Raw genomic sequence first — 15,339 nt, 5'->3', positions numbered from 1 at the left:
TGGAGGCAGAAATAGACCAGAGAATCCCGTATTTGGAGCTGGATAGGACCTCACAGACCAGCCAGTCCCTCCCAACCTTCATTTTGCAGATGAGGAAACTGAGGCACAGGCAAGTGAGGTGACTTGTCCAAAGTCATCGATGTACTACTATCTGAGGTGAGATTTGAACCCGAGTGTTTTCCCATGAGTCTTTACAGATTTTTAAATGCTCTGATTCTCAGAAAGATTAGGGGAGAGTAGACAGAAACAGGAAAACCAAGAAGGTGTCAGAGCCAGAGGGAGGTGGGAGCGGCGCTGGAGGCGGGGCTTCCTGGACAGGCAGACCACACAGTCAGAAGAATTTCCTTGGGGTGGAGCCTGAGCCCGGGGGAAGAAAGCGACGCCAAGGGGCAAAGCGCCTGAGACTCCAATCGGAGCGTGACATCCAGCCCGGGACAGACAGCGACTGACCGGTCAGGGACTTGGTGGGGCTCACAAGAGACCCGATGGCCCAGGCCAGCCCCCTGCCCCTCCCCAAGCTGCTGCTGCTGCTGCTGCTTCCTCCACACCTAGGAGCCGGTAAGTCAACCCCAGAGGGCCTCAGAAGTCAACTAGTCAAACCCACCCTGGCCTACCCCACCTGTCCCGCTCCCCCTGCCCCGATCCCACCCACCGGGGACTGAAAAGAGTCTGCTCCCTCCAGGTCAGCATACCCTTAAAGGGGCAGGAGGAGAGAGGAGTCAGATCCCCTCCCACACCCCGCTCCACTCCAGGGTCCCCCCCCATGCTTCCCAGGAGTAGAGAGATGAGACACACACACCCCCTGAGCCCTCCTGTCCTACTGCAGGGGAGCAAGGAGCCGGGGCTCCTAGGTCAGGGAAAGAGCGAGCATTCCCAGCAAGGTGGAGTTTCAGAATCAGTTTCACTTTCCCAGAATAACCTGGTGACAAAATGTGTGTCCTGAGAAGTGACCTGTCTCAGCTTACCCCTGACTCACCCCCTCTGCTGAGACGGTCCCTCCCCCATCCTTCCCTTCCCCAAGGCAGACCTAAGGCTCTTGACCCCACAGACATACACACCTGTGTCTGCGCGCCCACCCCACCCCCCCAGGAACGCTCATGCAGTCTTCCTTTCTCAGCACCATCATTCTTAAGATCATAGACCGAGGAGAAGGGTCCCCAGTGGCCATGTAGTCCACAGCCTCTTCATTCAATGCTCTGCCTTTCTGCGGGGAGGGCCCAGAGGAGCTTCTCTCTCACCTCCCCCCCTTCCCAGACAATTCTATGTCAGCACCACCTTCTTTCTTGGGCCTCAGGCACCGTGACTCCCCCCCTCAGGACCTCTCCATTCCTATTTGACTCCTGTCCCCCTCCGTGTCTACACCAGCTTTTCCTCCTCTTTCTCTCTGACCTCTCATGCCTTGATAACCTCCTGGCCTCCTTTGGACCCCCCTCCTCAGCATTTAATCCTCCCCAGTGTCCCTGCCATTAACTACCATAGAATGCCACAGGCCCTCAGGACATAGAAAAGAGAATGTCAAAGCCAGAAGAGACTTTGGAACACAGGACATCAGAGCTAAGAGGAACCTCAGAGCTTAGAATGTAGAACATCAGAACTAGGTGGGACCTTAGAATATAAAATGACAGTGCTGGGAGGAACCTCAGAACATTGAATGTGGAACTGGGAGGAACCTTAGAACATAGAATGTCAGAGGTAGGTAGGAGGAGCCTTGGGACATAGAATGTTGGGAAGGACCTTAGAACATGGAATGTGGAAGTGGGAGGGACCTTAGAATATAGAATGTCAGGGTTGGAAGGAGTCTTGGGACATAGAATGTTGGAAAGGACCTTAGAACATGGAATGCAGAAGTGGGAGGGACCTTAGAACATAGAATGTGGAACCAAGAGGGACCTTAGAATATAGAACATCAGGGATGGGTGGGTGCTTAGAACATGGAATACTAGAGTCAGGTTGGACCTCAAAGCATTGAATTTCAAAGTTGTGTCTTCTCTCCACCATTTTGGTCCCTGGTCCCTCCCCCTTCCCCCCATCAATGACAATCTCAGCCTGTAATACACTTTTCCTCTCTTTTCTTCCCAACCTCCACCCCTCCTCCCGCTCAGCCCCTCAAACAGTGCAGGTGAATGTGTCTTCAGTGGCTCGTGGTCTCCTGGGGGCAGAGGTGCGGCTCCCATGCCACCTGGTGCCTGGGGAAGTAGAAGTCCAGGTGTCCCAGGTGACGTGGCTACGCCATGATCAGACTGGTGGCAGCGTGAGCATAGCCGTCTTCCACCCAATCCATGGTGCTGGCTTCCCCAGCACAGGGCCTGGTGAGGAACGCCTGGCATTCGTCTCCCAGAGCCAGGGTCTGGGTTCGGAGTTCCAGGATGCTACCCTGGTCCTTCAGGATCTGAGGGTGGAGGATGAGGCCAATTATACCTGCGAGTTTGCCACCTTCCCTGGGGGGAACAGCAAAGGCACCACATGGCTTAGAGTGCTGGGTAAGTAAGAATCCAGGGGAAAGAAAGACAGGGGGCAAGTGAGGACCTAGGGCACCTGGAAGGCAGTCACTAGACTCTGGGAGGAGACTGGAGGGCAGAGGATGCCTGGGTCTGAAGAGGGGACTTCACTGGCTCTGCTGACCTCTCAGGACACCCTAAGACCCCAAACCTAGAGCTGAAAGGGGGCTTAGAAGCCTCCAAGTTCAATCTTCTCCTCTTACTTACATGGCAAATTCATGTCAGAACTAGCTGGAAACTTAGAACATGGGACACAGACTGTCAGAGCTAGAAGGTACCTTAGAATTTATAACACTAGTGCTGAGGGGAACCTCAGAACATAAAATGTCAGTTAGGAAAGGAACCTTAGAATATAGAATGTTCTAAGCTAAGAGGGATCTTAGAACATAGAACACTGAACATCAGAGTTGGGGACGGGGAGTTTCCCACAGCACACAACACAGAATTCCAAACTGGGATGGAGAAGGGCTCTTAGAACTTAGAATGTTAGAACATAGAATACAGACTGCTCAGACTAGCTGGAACCTTAGAACATAAGCTAAGAATATGGAATCTTAGGATTGGAAGAGGGCTAGTCTCACCTCCCCATTTTATGGGTGTAGAAACTGTGATACAAAGAAAGGGGTTAATTCACTCCCAAGCCCCACAATATCTCTTGGCTTATTCAGCTTCTCATCTCTCCCCAGCTGAACCTAAAAACCACATAGAGGCCCATGAGGTGACCTTGGGCCCAGGCTCCATGACCATGGCCACCTGTGTCTCCAGTGGGGGCCGTCCACCTGCTCGAATCTACTGGTCCTCTCCACCAGCTGGCCAGAGCAATGAGACCAGGACAGCAGGACTGGCCTCTGACACCTTCACTGTTACCAGCCGCTTGACCCTCATTCCTACAGCCCAAATGAATGAGAAGGAGGTCATCTGTAAGGTGGAGCATGAGACCCTCAGTGAGCCTGCCCTGCTGTCCATCACCCTGGTCGTGAGATGTGAGTGACCCTCTCCTCCCATGGACGCTGTCTCAGTTGTGAGCCCCAAGTCTATCTGCACCTGCTCCCCTGTGGGGTGGCCTATCCTTGCCCCCACTGGCATCTCCAAGCGTGCTGTCTAACCAGTTCCCCCCCCCAGTGGTCCACACTGACCCTACCCTCAACATTTCCCAGGCAGCATCTGCACTGATTCACACACACACACACACACACACACACACACACACACACACACACACACACACACATACTCTGCACCACCTCCCCCTGTCTATCCTGACTTGGGGCGCTGTCTGTACTGACTCCTCCCCTTGGACAGAATCTATACTAGCTGCCTGTGGGTACCATCTACACTAATACACACTCTGTATCCCATATGCTTTAGCTCCCTAGACACCATTGGTGACTGCCTCCAGGCCAGTATCTGTCTACAACAGCACCCCCAGGGATGGTCCAAGCTGATCCTCTGGAGCACCACAAACACTGAGTGTTCCCCTAAATGTTGCCTTTGACAATATTCACAAACTGTTGCTCACACTGACCCCCAAAACACCATGTACACCGGCTCAGCCTAGACCAGGACCTCTCCAGCTTTGTGTGGTATGTGTGTGTATGTGGGAACTGGATTGCATGCATGTGTGTGCGTGTGCACGTGTATACGTGCATTTACGTGCGTTTGCATGTGTGTACATGTGTGTGGTGTTTGTATATGGTGAGTGGATTGTGTGTGTGTGTATGTATGTGTGCATGTGTGTGCGTATGTTTGCATCGTGTGTGTGTGTGTGGTGTGTGGTGTTTCTATATGGTGAGTGGATTGTGTGCATGTGTGTGCGTGTGCATGTGTAGATGTGCATTTACATGCGTTTGCATGCGTGTGCATGTGAGGTGTTTGTGTGGGGGAGTTGATGTGTGTGCATTGTGTATGGGTGCATGTGGGTGTGCGTGTGCATGTGTTGTCTACACCAAATGAGTCGCCCACGCTCACTCTCCTTTGGCCCAAGCACCACCCACACCACACCCTGGGCCCACCCTTTGAACCAGTACAAAAGCCCTAGAACGCGGATGTTCCCCTAGATGCCCGCACATACCGCTCCTCCGCACAGTGCTTCTGGCTGTGAATCCTATTTCCTCCAGCCGAAGGTCCTGGAGATGCCTTGAAGATGGAGGATTGATTTTGTTTTCATCTCATTTGGTGCTTACAACTACCCTGGAAAGGAGGTACTATTATTATCCCCATTTTACAGATGAGGAAACTGAGGCAAACCTGGGGTAAGTGACGCCCAGGCTCACACAGCTACTACGTGTCTAAGGCTGGATTAGAACTCAGGTCTTCCTGCCTCCAGGTCCAGTGCTCTTTCCAAGGCCATTCAGTGAGCAAGTCCCAGAGATGGCATTCAAACCCAGCCCTCAAGCCCCCATCTCCACCCCCCACCCAGCAGTAGGTAGTAGTCACGTCTCTTTCTGAATGAGCCAGGCAGAAACATGACGAGGCAACATCTTTGCCTTCTGGGATTCTGAAAGAGCCTGGGGAATTTGTAGGAAGTGACCCTATAGTCTGAGCACCGCTGGCTTCTTTAAAGGGTCAGGCTGGGTTTTCAGGAGTAAAGTATGTGGTTTCCCACACTCACTTGGGAATCCCCAGGCAGGCCTTGGGACCGGAGCCAGGAAGAACAAAGCCAGGGATGATGTAAGTGCCCTCCTCCAGGGACTGAGCACCTCAGAATGATAAGCAAGGACAGAACAGTCCAACCTTGGCCCTAGAAAAACCCTCTCCCACCCCTACAATGGTTTTGGGGGGTCAGCTGAGGGGGCAGTGGGAGGAGCATTGGACTGACACCCAGGAAAAGCTCGGACTTAAAGGTCAGCTCCGAGGCTGACTTCAGCTTCTGCGCCTTATGAAAATACCAGAGGTTGGGTCACGTCGTGAGATGAAGGGCTAACGGATGGACCACCCGCCCCTTACTGTGCCTTGTTGAAGAAGAAAAGCGATAGCGCTGGTCACCTTAGGCAGAGCCACGGCAGCTGAATGCTGAGGAGGATGTGAACGAGAGGGTCCCAGGATGGGGGGTCTGGATGGGCAGGGAGTCACGCAGCGGACAGAATGGTGGACCTGGAGTCATGCTAGACCTGAGTTCCAATCCTGCCTCAGGCACTTTCTAGCCGTGTGACTCTGGGAATTTGAATCTCTCTGGACCTCAGCTTTCTCTTCTGTAAATGGAGATAATAACAACCCATCTCACAGGACTGTTTTGAACATCCGATGAAATAGTGCTTGTCGACTTTAAAGCCCTATATTAATGTTCATTATTAGCATGTTTTTATATTATTATTATTATTAATCTGCAAGGATGAGGTCAGAGGCCCATTGGAGCATTAGATGGGCAGTACAGATGGGCCTGGCCTCCCAGGGTTGCTGGGATCTCAAATGACAGGAAAAATGTCAAGGATCTGGCAACTCTTAAAATGCCGTGTAAATGTCGGCTATCATTACATGTGGTTGCAGGGGACACTGTGGGTCAGTAAGCCTCAGTCTCTCTATCTGTAAAGTGAGGGGATTGGGCGATGTGACCTCTGAGGTCTCTTCTGGGTCCAGATCTGAGTCCCTAGGACCCCACAGTTCTACAAGCACAACTTCCTGCCCCTCTGATGCAGGCCTGGCCTCCCCTCCCTTCCTCTCTCTCTCCAGACTCCCCTAAGGTCTCCATCTCAAGCCATGATGAAGACTGGTATGTTGGGCGAGAGAAAGCCTCCCTGAGCTGTGATGCTCAAAGCAACCCCAAGCCCACAGCCTACAACTGGAGCACGTGAGTCCTGGGCATGGACAGCTGGACACCTGGGTCCCTGGCTGGGCTGGGCACAGGGGTGGTGGGGTCAACTGTCTGAGACCCTGAGGGAACACCTGGGTCCCTAAGTAAAGGGGAAAAGATCATGGAATTTAGACCTGTACAGGATTTTAGCAACAATCGAAGAGAGGCCAGAGAGGGCAATGGATTTAGAGTCAGGGGTACTGGGTTCAAATCCTAGCTCTTTGTTTTACTATTTGTATGATGTCAGGCAACTTCTCTGGGCCTGAGTTTGCTAACCTGGAACACGAGGGCATTGGCTTTGAGGCTTTCCATGGGCACCTCTGGCTCTAAATCTATGACCCTACCATCTAGTTTGCACATAGCCACTTTACAGAGGAGGAGACTGAGGCTCGGGCAGGGTAATGCTTTGCCTGTGGTCAGAAAAATACCAAATAGCCATAGTGGAGATACCAACCCGGGTCTCCAAGCCCAGATGCAGCTCCCTCCTGGCTATGCCAGCCTGGGTCAGCATTACAGTGGGCTCTGCAAAGCAACAGGAGCTTGGGGCTGCCTTCCTGGGTCTCTGAGGTTGACAGGGGGATGGGAGGTCTTATATAACAGGTCTGAAGGAAGAAGCAAGATGCTTCACCAACCATTCTCTCTCTCAGGGCTTCCGGCTTCCTCCCTCCTACAGCTCTGTCTGATGGGCCCAAGCTCGTCATCCACCCCGTGGACTGGTCAGTCAACACCACCTTCATCTGCCAGGTCACTAACGCTGTGGGCACAGGATGGGCTAATCGAACCATCCATGTCAAAGGTGAGGGGGAGACACAGGGGAGGCGGGTGGGAGAGATCCTCAGAAAACAGGTGGGGAGCTTCTGGGATACATCCCTCTGAATATACTCAGCAGTGCTGTGGACCCATACACAGCCAGTGCATTCCCCTCCCAGCACCCTCTGACATTAAGAGGATTCTTGCCCAGAAGCTCTTCAGGGACTGGGTCACAGTACATAGGATCACAAAATCACAGATACCAAACCAGAAGGGACTCAGAGGCCATGTAATCCAGTCTCTTCATTTTCCATAAGAGGAAATTGAAGCCCAGGAATGTTGAGGGATTAACACACACCCCCTTCCTTCTCTTCCAGAGACACTGTCTTCCAAAGAATCCAGAGAAAAATTGGTGGGCACCGTGGTGGCCATCGTGGTAGGTCTGATTGGACTTGGCAGCATCCTGTATTGCGTGCTCACCAGGAGGTGCCCGGGTGAGTCACCCAGTCTCCTTCCCAGCAAGTTCCCTTCTCAGGGTTTGGCCCCAGCTGCCCACAGTTCCTGAAACCAAAGCCCCAGTGAGGGTGTGACAAGTATAGCTGAAGTCTGAGAACAGAACAGAGGATGGGGTGGGACAGGACTGGGATCCTCCGGCCCCTCATGGAGGTAGGGAAGGGAGCACAGAGCAGAATGTGGCGAGGAAACCAGGCCGGGTGAAACAGGAAGGGAGAGGCAGGCTGCAGGGACATACCTGGGGGAGGGGGTGGGTCCAGGGACCATCAGAGAAATGGAGGTGAAATCAGTCTTGTGGAGAGAATGGCTGAAGTAACAAGCCAGCAGATCCAGGAGCCACACCCTGAAATGCCGGGTGAGGCCACTGTAAACAAACACCCCAGTACAAACTTGCCCTCTCTGGCACTGAAAGATCCTTTAAACACCCTCCAAAAATTGGGATCATTCTCCCCCAGTTTACAGAGCTTGAAACTCAGAAGGGTTCCAGGGACTGGCCCACAGTCATACCGCTAGGACAGGGGATTCACCGAGATCAGCAGCAGGAAGGAATCCTAGAAGCCAAGTTCCTCATTTTACAAATGAGGAAACTGAGGCTTAAGGGAGTTTCATTGACATCCAAAGTCAAACAATTAGCAAGTGGCTAGACTATGATTCAGACTGAGGTCTCCTGAGGCCAAACTCAGGGGAGCAAAGACCAGAGGAGCCTGAGAATAGACAGCGTAAAGAGCTGGGAGGGGCCTGAGAACAGGGAATGTCAGAGCTGGGAGGGCCCTGAGAACGGGGGATGTCAGAGGTGGAAGGGCCCTGAGAACGGGGCATGTCAGAGCTGGGAGGGCCCTGAGAGCAGCAAATGTGAGAGCTGGGAGAGCCCTGAGAACAGGGGATGTCGGAGCTGGGAGGGCCCTGAGAGCAGCAAATGTGAGAGCTGGGAGAGCCCTGAGAACGGGGGATGTCAGAGCTGGGAGGGACCTTGGAAGAGAAGATGTCAGAGATGAGAGGAGCCTTAAAGATCACCTACCCAACACCCCCCCAACCCCCACCATTTGCCCAGTGTCATCTGTCAGCGGCAGTGCTGGCAGGAGAACCTAAGCTGGTCTCTCGACTCCCCAGCCGGTGTTCTGCCCTCTGAACTAAATAGTCATATATTCATTACTGCCTCTGCTCCTCCAGGTCAAGGCCGCCAGAACTATTCACCTAATAGGGTAAGAAGGAGCTGCTTTTCCTCCTTGGATGCAGGAAGAGGACAGAGGGCACTCTGCAGAGGGTCTGGCTGCAGCCCCAGGCCCATGCAGGGAAGTTGGGAGGGTAGTGGCTCAGGGAAGAAGAAGGAAGGGATGTTCGTATGTAGAAAGTAATTACCTCATGGCTCCCCTTCACTGGTCAGTCAAAAGCTTGTGTCTGTGTGTGTCTGTGTCTGTGTGTCTGCGTGTGTCTGCGTGTGTCTGTGTGTGTGTCTGTGTCTGTATGTGTCTGTTTCTATGTGTCTGTGTGTCTGTGTGTCTGTGTGTATCTGTGTGTGTCTATGTGTCTGTGTCTTGTGTCTGTGTGTGTCTATGTGTCTGTGTGTGTGTGTGTCGGGGGTAGGGATGTGGCACTATGGGCTATAGGACTACAAAGGACCCCCATGGGGGGGGCAGGGCCAGGAGCCCTATAAATGAATGACACCACATTGGTTTTTTGCAGCAAGTCTACACCTCAGTGGCCTGCACTACCAGTCTACCCAGGCCAACCCAGAATACTACAGCAGATGATGTCAACCAAAATGACAGACAGGCTCTACCCCAGTGACAGATCCCTCCCAGGCTCCAGACAAGTCTCCTCCCTACCCTGACATCCCTACCAAGGCTCTCCTCTCCTCTGACTGGTGCCCAGGGAAGGACAGCCCGTTGGGAAGAGCTCAGCCTGGGCATCAGGAGACTTGACTCTTTGCCCCTGCTGCCCTCTGGCAGGACTGCAGGACCATGAACAAGACCCTTCCTCTCTCCTGCCTCAGCTTCCCCATCCAGAAGAAAGAAGGGGCCAATCCACAAGCATCTGTTAAGCACCTACTCTATGTACCGGGGATTGCCCTCAGTTCTCAACTAGGTGTTCCCTAAAGTCCCTTCCAGCTCTTAAAAAAAAATCGATTCTTTTCTCTCTTCTCCTAATGGAGAGACAACATGTTGTAGACCTGGAGCCAGGAAAACCTAGGTTCAAGTCCTCCCTCAGGTACTTACAATCTGTGTGACCCTGGGCAAGTCAGTTCACTTCTGTCTGGGCCTCACTTTCCTCCCCTATGGTCTAGGTCCTAGACTCCAGGGGGTCCCTGCCAGCTCCAGTATTTATAATGATAATCGCAACCCCCCAATCTAAAGAGCTCTCCATGTCCCAAAGCAGAGAGGGAGGCCAACCTTATTCTTAAAGATGAAAGAACAGAAATCTGGCAAACTTTAAGCCAGTGAAGAAAAGAGAATTTGTACTGTTCCTTCCCTATCCTGATCTCCTGGAGGTTAAGCAGGGCAAATATTCTTAGCCCCCTCTGACAGAAAAGGAAACTGAGGCTGAGAGAGAAAGAGGAACTTTCCAGAGTTCACATAGTTAATGTGTGCCTAGGCCAAGAGTCAAACAAGGCCTTCTGGCTCCAGATTTCCATTACATGACAGAGCCTTGCTAGAGAGAATGAGGATTTTATGTGGGCAATTTCAGGGTGCTTATGCCTTTCTCAATCAACAATTGTTCACCTGGCACATAGCTTGTTCTCAGCCATATTGTCAAATACTTTCAATGAGGATGAACATGGCATTAAGGTCAGCTACTGCACTGGTAGTAAATTATTTAACTTGAAAAGGCTACAAGCCAACAATAAAGTGGAAGGAGAGTTGGTGCTCGACTTTTTGTTTGCAGATGATTGTGCACTCAGTGCAGCCTCTGAAGCTGAGATGCAACAAAGCATGGATCAATTCTCTGCTGCTTGTGCTAATTTTGACCTAACAATTAACGCCAAGAAGACACAGGCTCTCCATCAGCCAGCACCACACCATCCATGTGTGGAACCATTGGTTACAACAAATGGAGAAGTCTTGGATGCTGTGGATAAATTCACTTACCTTGGCAGTGTACCTTTCAGGAATGTACACACAGATGATGAGGTCGATGCACACGTTACCAGAGCTAGCTCAGTGTTTGGGAGGCTCCAAAGGAAAGTGTGGGAGAGAAGAGGTATTAGACTGCCTACCAAACTGAAGATCTACAGAGCCATTGTGCTGACCTCATTATTGCATGCCTGTGAAACCTGGCCAGCATACTGGCGCCATGCCAGCAAACTGAATCGCTTCCATTTGAATTGTCTTAGGAAGATTCTGAAGCTCACCTGGCGGGAGAAGGCACCAGACACTGAGGTCCTTTTTCGAACTAAACTGACAAGCATTCAGACTCTGCTACAGAGAGCACAACTTCCACGGGCTGGCCATGTTGTTCAAATGCCAAATGTGCACTTGCCAAAAAGACTATTTTATGGACCATTCACACAGGGTAAGTGCTCACATGGTGGTCAGAAGAAGCAATAAAGGACACTCTCAAGGTCTCTCTGAAGAACTTTGGAGTTGATTGTATAACCCAGGAGACGCTGGCACAGGACCACTAAGCATGCCACCCCTCATCAGAGAAGATGCTGGGTGGTATGAGCAAAGCAGAATTGCAGCAGCTCAAAAGAAACGCGAAATGAGCACATTTGAGAATCTGCCCCAAATGTTCACATGGATTATTTGTGTCTGACCTGTGGTACGGCCTTCTGGGCTCATACTGGTCTGAGCAACCACAGTCAGGACACACAGAAGGGCACACTATGACCCTGACATAGTGATGTCATTTTGGTCCTTCCAAGAATGAAGGATAGCCCAGCCTCAGACACTTGACGCTTACTAGCTGTGTGACCCTGAGCAAGTCACTTAACCCTGATTGCCTCAACAAAAAGAAAAAAAAAAATGAAGGATAACAACCAGCTGACGGTCTTCAGTTCCTGACTCCCCCTCACCCAGGACTTGTAATATTTTTATTTTTGTAATTATTATTATTAATTTATAATTTAATTTATTATTAAAATTTTCCTGCCATCCATCTGGGTCCCCAGTGTGGAGAGCTGAAGACAGGATGTAGGTGAGAGGCAGCTCTCACCCTAGAGCGGAAAGGCCAGGGGCAGCATAGAAGCCACCCAAAGACACCTGCTTGGAGCATAATGCTGTGGAGTAACCCCAGCTCAGGAGCTAATGATCCTGGGTTCAGATCCCACCACCTCTGATGCTTACTGCTTGTGTGACCTTGGGCAGGGTCACTGACCTTCCTGGGCTTCAATGTCCTTACTTGTAAAGTGTAGAGTTGGGGTGAGTGGCCTCTGAGATCCCTTCCAGCCCAGAATCTACAATCTTCTGGTCAAATTGTCAGTTGAGGCATGATGAGACCCTTCCCAGACCAGATCTGTGCATGTGATTCTGTGATTATAGGGCCACAACTTTAAAGGGGCCTGTTTAACTGGAGGCCTCCACCTCCACCACCTTGATGTCTCCCAGTTGCTAAGCCCTCCCTTCTCTTCTCTGTCTCCATTTCCCCTCCCCCCAAATATATCTTTAGCGAGCAGTCCCTCCAACCGTTTAGATTGAAACCTGTGCAGCTAGATGGTGCAGTGGATAGAGCACCAGCCCTGGAGTTAGGAAGACCTGAGTTCAAATCCAGCCACAGACACTTACCAGCTGTGTGACCTTGGGCAAGTCACTTAACCCCAATGGCCTCCACAAACAAAAAAGAGTCACATAGCATGTCCATCTCTGACTATAAAGGATGCTGGGAGCCTTGGCATAGGTGGGGAATAAGCCCCCAGGTTCCTTGCTGGTTTCCCCTACTTCAATCCTTCCTACTCTGCTGCCCAAGTTGCTCTTTAAATGGTCAGTTCTTATCAGGCTCCTCCCCTGCCCTCCCTTTGCCTGCCTCCAAAGTCCAGGTTCCCTAGCCTGGCATTTGAGATCCTCTGAAATCTGCCCCCATCCTGCCTTTTCAGCCTCATCTCACAGGGGTGCACGCTGCCACACCAGCTCACTAAGCAGCTTGCCCTCTCCTGATCACGACAGGGTACACTGGAAGGGGAATGATGATGATGACGATGATAGCAACAAGAAACAACCCAAACTTTCAAGTTTTCAAAGCTCTCTACAAATGGCATCTCATTAACACTCACTATATTATCCCATTTGATCCTCACAACACTACTGAGAGGCAGGTAATCCTGCCATGATTATCCCCATTTTACAGATGAGCAAACTAAGGCAGCCAGAGGTTAAGACTTGCCCATTAAGTGTCTAAGGCTGGATTTGAACACAAGTCTTCCTGACTCCAGGCCCAGCGCTCTGTCCACTGACAGTGCTTACCACCTATGTGACCTTAGGCAAATCATGTTATGTCTCTGGCCTTCAGTTTTCCTCATCTTTAAAAAAAGAGGCTGGCGCTAAATTCTATGGCAGTTAGCACAGAGGATACATAACATAAGCACTGCATATGGTGTGTGCTCACTAAATACTTCTTAAATAATACCGATTCTTTTATCTGAGTTAGTGATTACTTCAATAGAGGGAACTCCAAGTCTGGAAATTCTCCCACTCTCAAAGAGCTGTCCAGGGTACTGAACTGTCAGTACTCAGCCGGTATGCCTGGGAGGCAGGGGTTGAACCCAGGTCTTCTTGAATCCAAGGTTGATCTGCCATTCAATACATCAGTACATCACCTAGAGGGCATTTAAAGGCACCTTGGGGTGTCCAGGGGAGAGGGCAAGGTGGGAGGAGGGGCGCGGCAATCAGGGAGCAGGCTATAACCTAGGCCGCTAGGTGGCGCAGTGGACAGAGAGCTGGACCTAGTGTCAGAAAGACCTAATTCCTGGGGAAGTCTTGCTCCCTCTGGCCAGCCTCAGTTTCTTCATCTGGATAATGGAAATGATAGTAGCATCTACCTCCCACGGAGAAGGTAAAGGATGGCAGGGGTACAGTCAGAGGGCTCTAGCACTACCTTCAGAATATGTTGAGATACCAAGGAAGGCTTCCAGCATGGTGGGTGAACCCCACAAGACTATTTAATAGGAGGAGATGTACCTTAGTGGTTTGATCCGTTAGGCATTTATTAAGCATTTGCCGTGTGCTCATCACTGGAGATTCAAATACGACAAAAAATAAAATAGTCTCTGCCCTCAAAGGAGCTAACTTTCTCATGGGGAAGACAATAATAATAATAATAAACATTTATGTAGTGCTTACTGTATGCCAGACATTGTGCTAAGCACTTCATAGTTATTACCGCATCTGGTCCTCACAACAATCCTGGAAGGCAGATGCTATTATTATCCCCATTTTTACAGATGAGGAAATTGAGGCTTGCCCAGGACTACACACTAAGGCTGGACTTGAATTCAGGTCTTCTTGACTCCAGGCCCAGTGATGTATCTGCTGTGACACCAGCTGCCCCCATACAAAAAAAAAAGGCCAATGAAAAGGGATTGGGGGTGGGGGGCATGGAGAGAAGTTCCCACAGGAGGCTGTCCTGTCTCCTGAGAAAAATAATTATTTTTGTCTCATATTAATATCCAATTATTAAAACTGGGGAAGCCCAAGCTTTTTTTTTTTTTCCTATCCTGTTTCCTTGTCCATTCTCTCAAGGGCTACAGGGCTGATGGAAGATAGGATTGACATTCTCCTCATTCTGGGTATTGCTACTCCACCCAACCAGCTCAGGCTTGGGTGGAGGATATAGATTCTTTGTCAAGATTGCCCAAGGCTGAGGTTTGTCTGAGTATAAGGATAGTCTCTCTGGCCAAGAGTGACATGATGTCACTCTCAGCTCTTCATTGGAGTGAGCTCACTTCTCTTTGTAACATAACTAATCAGAGTAGATTACCACCCTCTTCCAAAGGGCATATAAGCTGTGAGCCCACCACCATGATGGTCTTTGGTCTAAGAGAGAGACAGCCAAATGGCCATGCTTTTATTAATAAATACGCTGGCATTATTAGTGAAATGATTAAATTATACAGAAATTACATCTCTCAAACTTTATAAACATCACACTTCTACTGAAGTAATACCCAGGATACTCCCAGGAACTTACTGGTGAGCTCATATCCTCACTCTTTTATTCGACTACAAAAGGCATTTATTCTATCCATAGAACATTAAATATAAACAAGATCTTGGCTTGTCCTAGGACTGTTTCTAACCAAATCCCAAAAAACAAGATGAGAAGAATGACCTTTAGACAATAATAACACTGGTAAGTCCTTTACAATTTCCAAAATTTCCAAACATACATTATCTGATTTGATCCTAACAACAACCTGTGAATCAGGTACCATCATTATCCCCTTTTTATAGATGAGGAAACGAAGGCAGCATGGTGTAGTAGGAAGAGTGCTGGGTCTGGAGGGAGATGTTGTAGGTTCAAATCCTGCCTCTGAAGTTTACTACTTATATAACCTTGGTCAAGTCACTTAACTCCTCTATGTCTAAGTTTCCTTATCTGGACTAGAGAACCTCTAAGGTCCCTCTTCCTTTCCTCTATCTATGATGCCATAAGATTCCAAGATGTTGAATTACTTGTCCACGGTCACATAACTAGTAAGGGATTCAGTAATCCAGGAAGCTCAATATCAGGTCTGGCCAGGACCCAGATCATGATGTTCAATCCATCCTAATACACCCCACTAACCTTGTCATTGTCCTGCTCAAGAACTTTTTCAATGTGGAGCAACTAGGTGGTGCAGTGGATAGAGCATTAGCC

The 15,339-nt window shown here is 50.2% G+C and overlaps 1 protein-coding gene across 1 annotated transcript; it reads left to right on the top strand.

The window, feature by feature from the left end:
• The first annotated feature begins 304 nt into the window (after positions 1-304).
• On the top strand, positions 305-11,646 carry LOC110219715 (nectin-2-like). Its single transcript, XM_021003302.2, has 8 exons — positions 305-558; positions 2,103-2,480; positions 3,185-3,481; positions 6,168-6,285; positions 6,936-7,084; positions 7,416-7,532; positions 8,722-8,753; positions 9,235-11,646. The coding sequence occupies exons 1-8, from the start codon at positions 486-488 to the stop codon at positions 9,337-9,339; spliced, it is 1,269 nt and encodes a 422-aa protein (XP_020858961.1). The 5' UTR covers positions 305-485; the 3' UTR covers positions 9,340-11,646.
• The last annotated feature ends 3,693 nt before the right edge of the window (positions 11,647-15,339 follow it).

Source organism: Phascolarctos cinereus, unplaced genomic scaffold (genome assembly GCF_003287225.1).
Source record: "Phascolarctos cinereus isolate Bilbo 61053 unplaced genomic scaffold, phaCin_HiC Scaffold_726;HRSCAF=1367, whole genome shotgun sequence".
NCBI lineage: Eukaryota > Metazoa > Chordata > Mammalia > Diprotodontia > Phascolarctidae > Phascolarctos > Phascolarctos cinereus.
This window is presented reverse-complemented; position numbering and strand designations above follow the sequence as displayed.

Coding starts and splice junctions, on each gene's coding strand:
- LOC110219715 (XM_021003302.2), top strand. CDS start 486: ATGGCCCAGGCCAGCCCCCTGCCCCTCCCCAAGCTGCTGCTGCTGCTG. Junction 7,533..8,721: donor GCTCACCAGGAGGTGCCCGG/GTGAGTCACCCA, acceptor CTGCTCCTCCAG/GTCAAGGCCGCCAGAACTAT. Junction 8,754..9,234: donor AGAACTATTCACCTAATAGG/GTAAGAAGGAGC, acceptor GGTTTTTTGCAG/CAAGTCTACACCTCAGTGGC.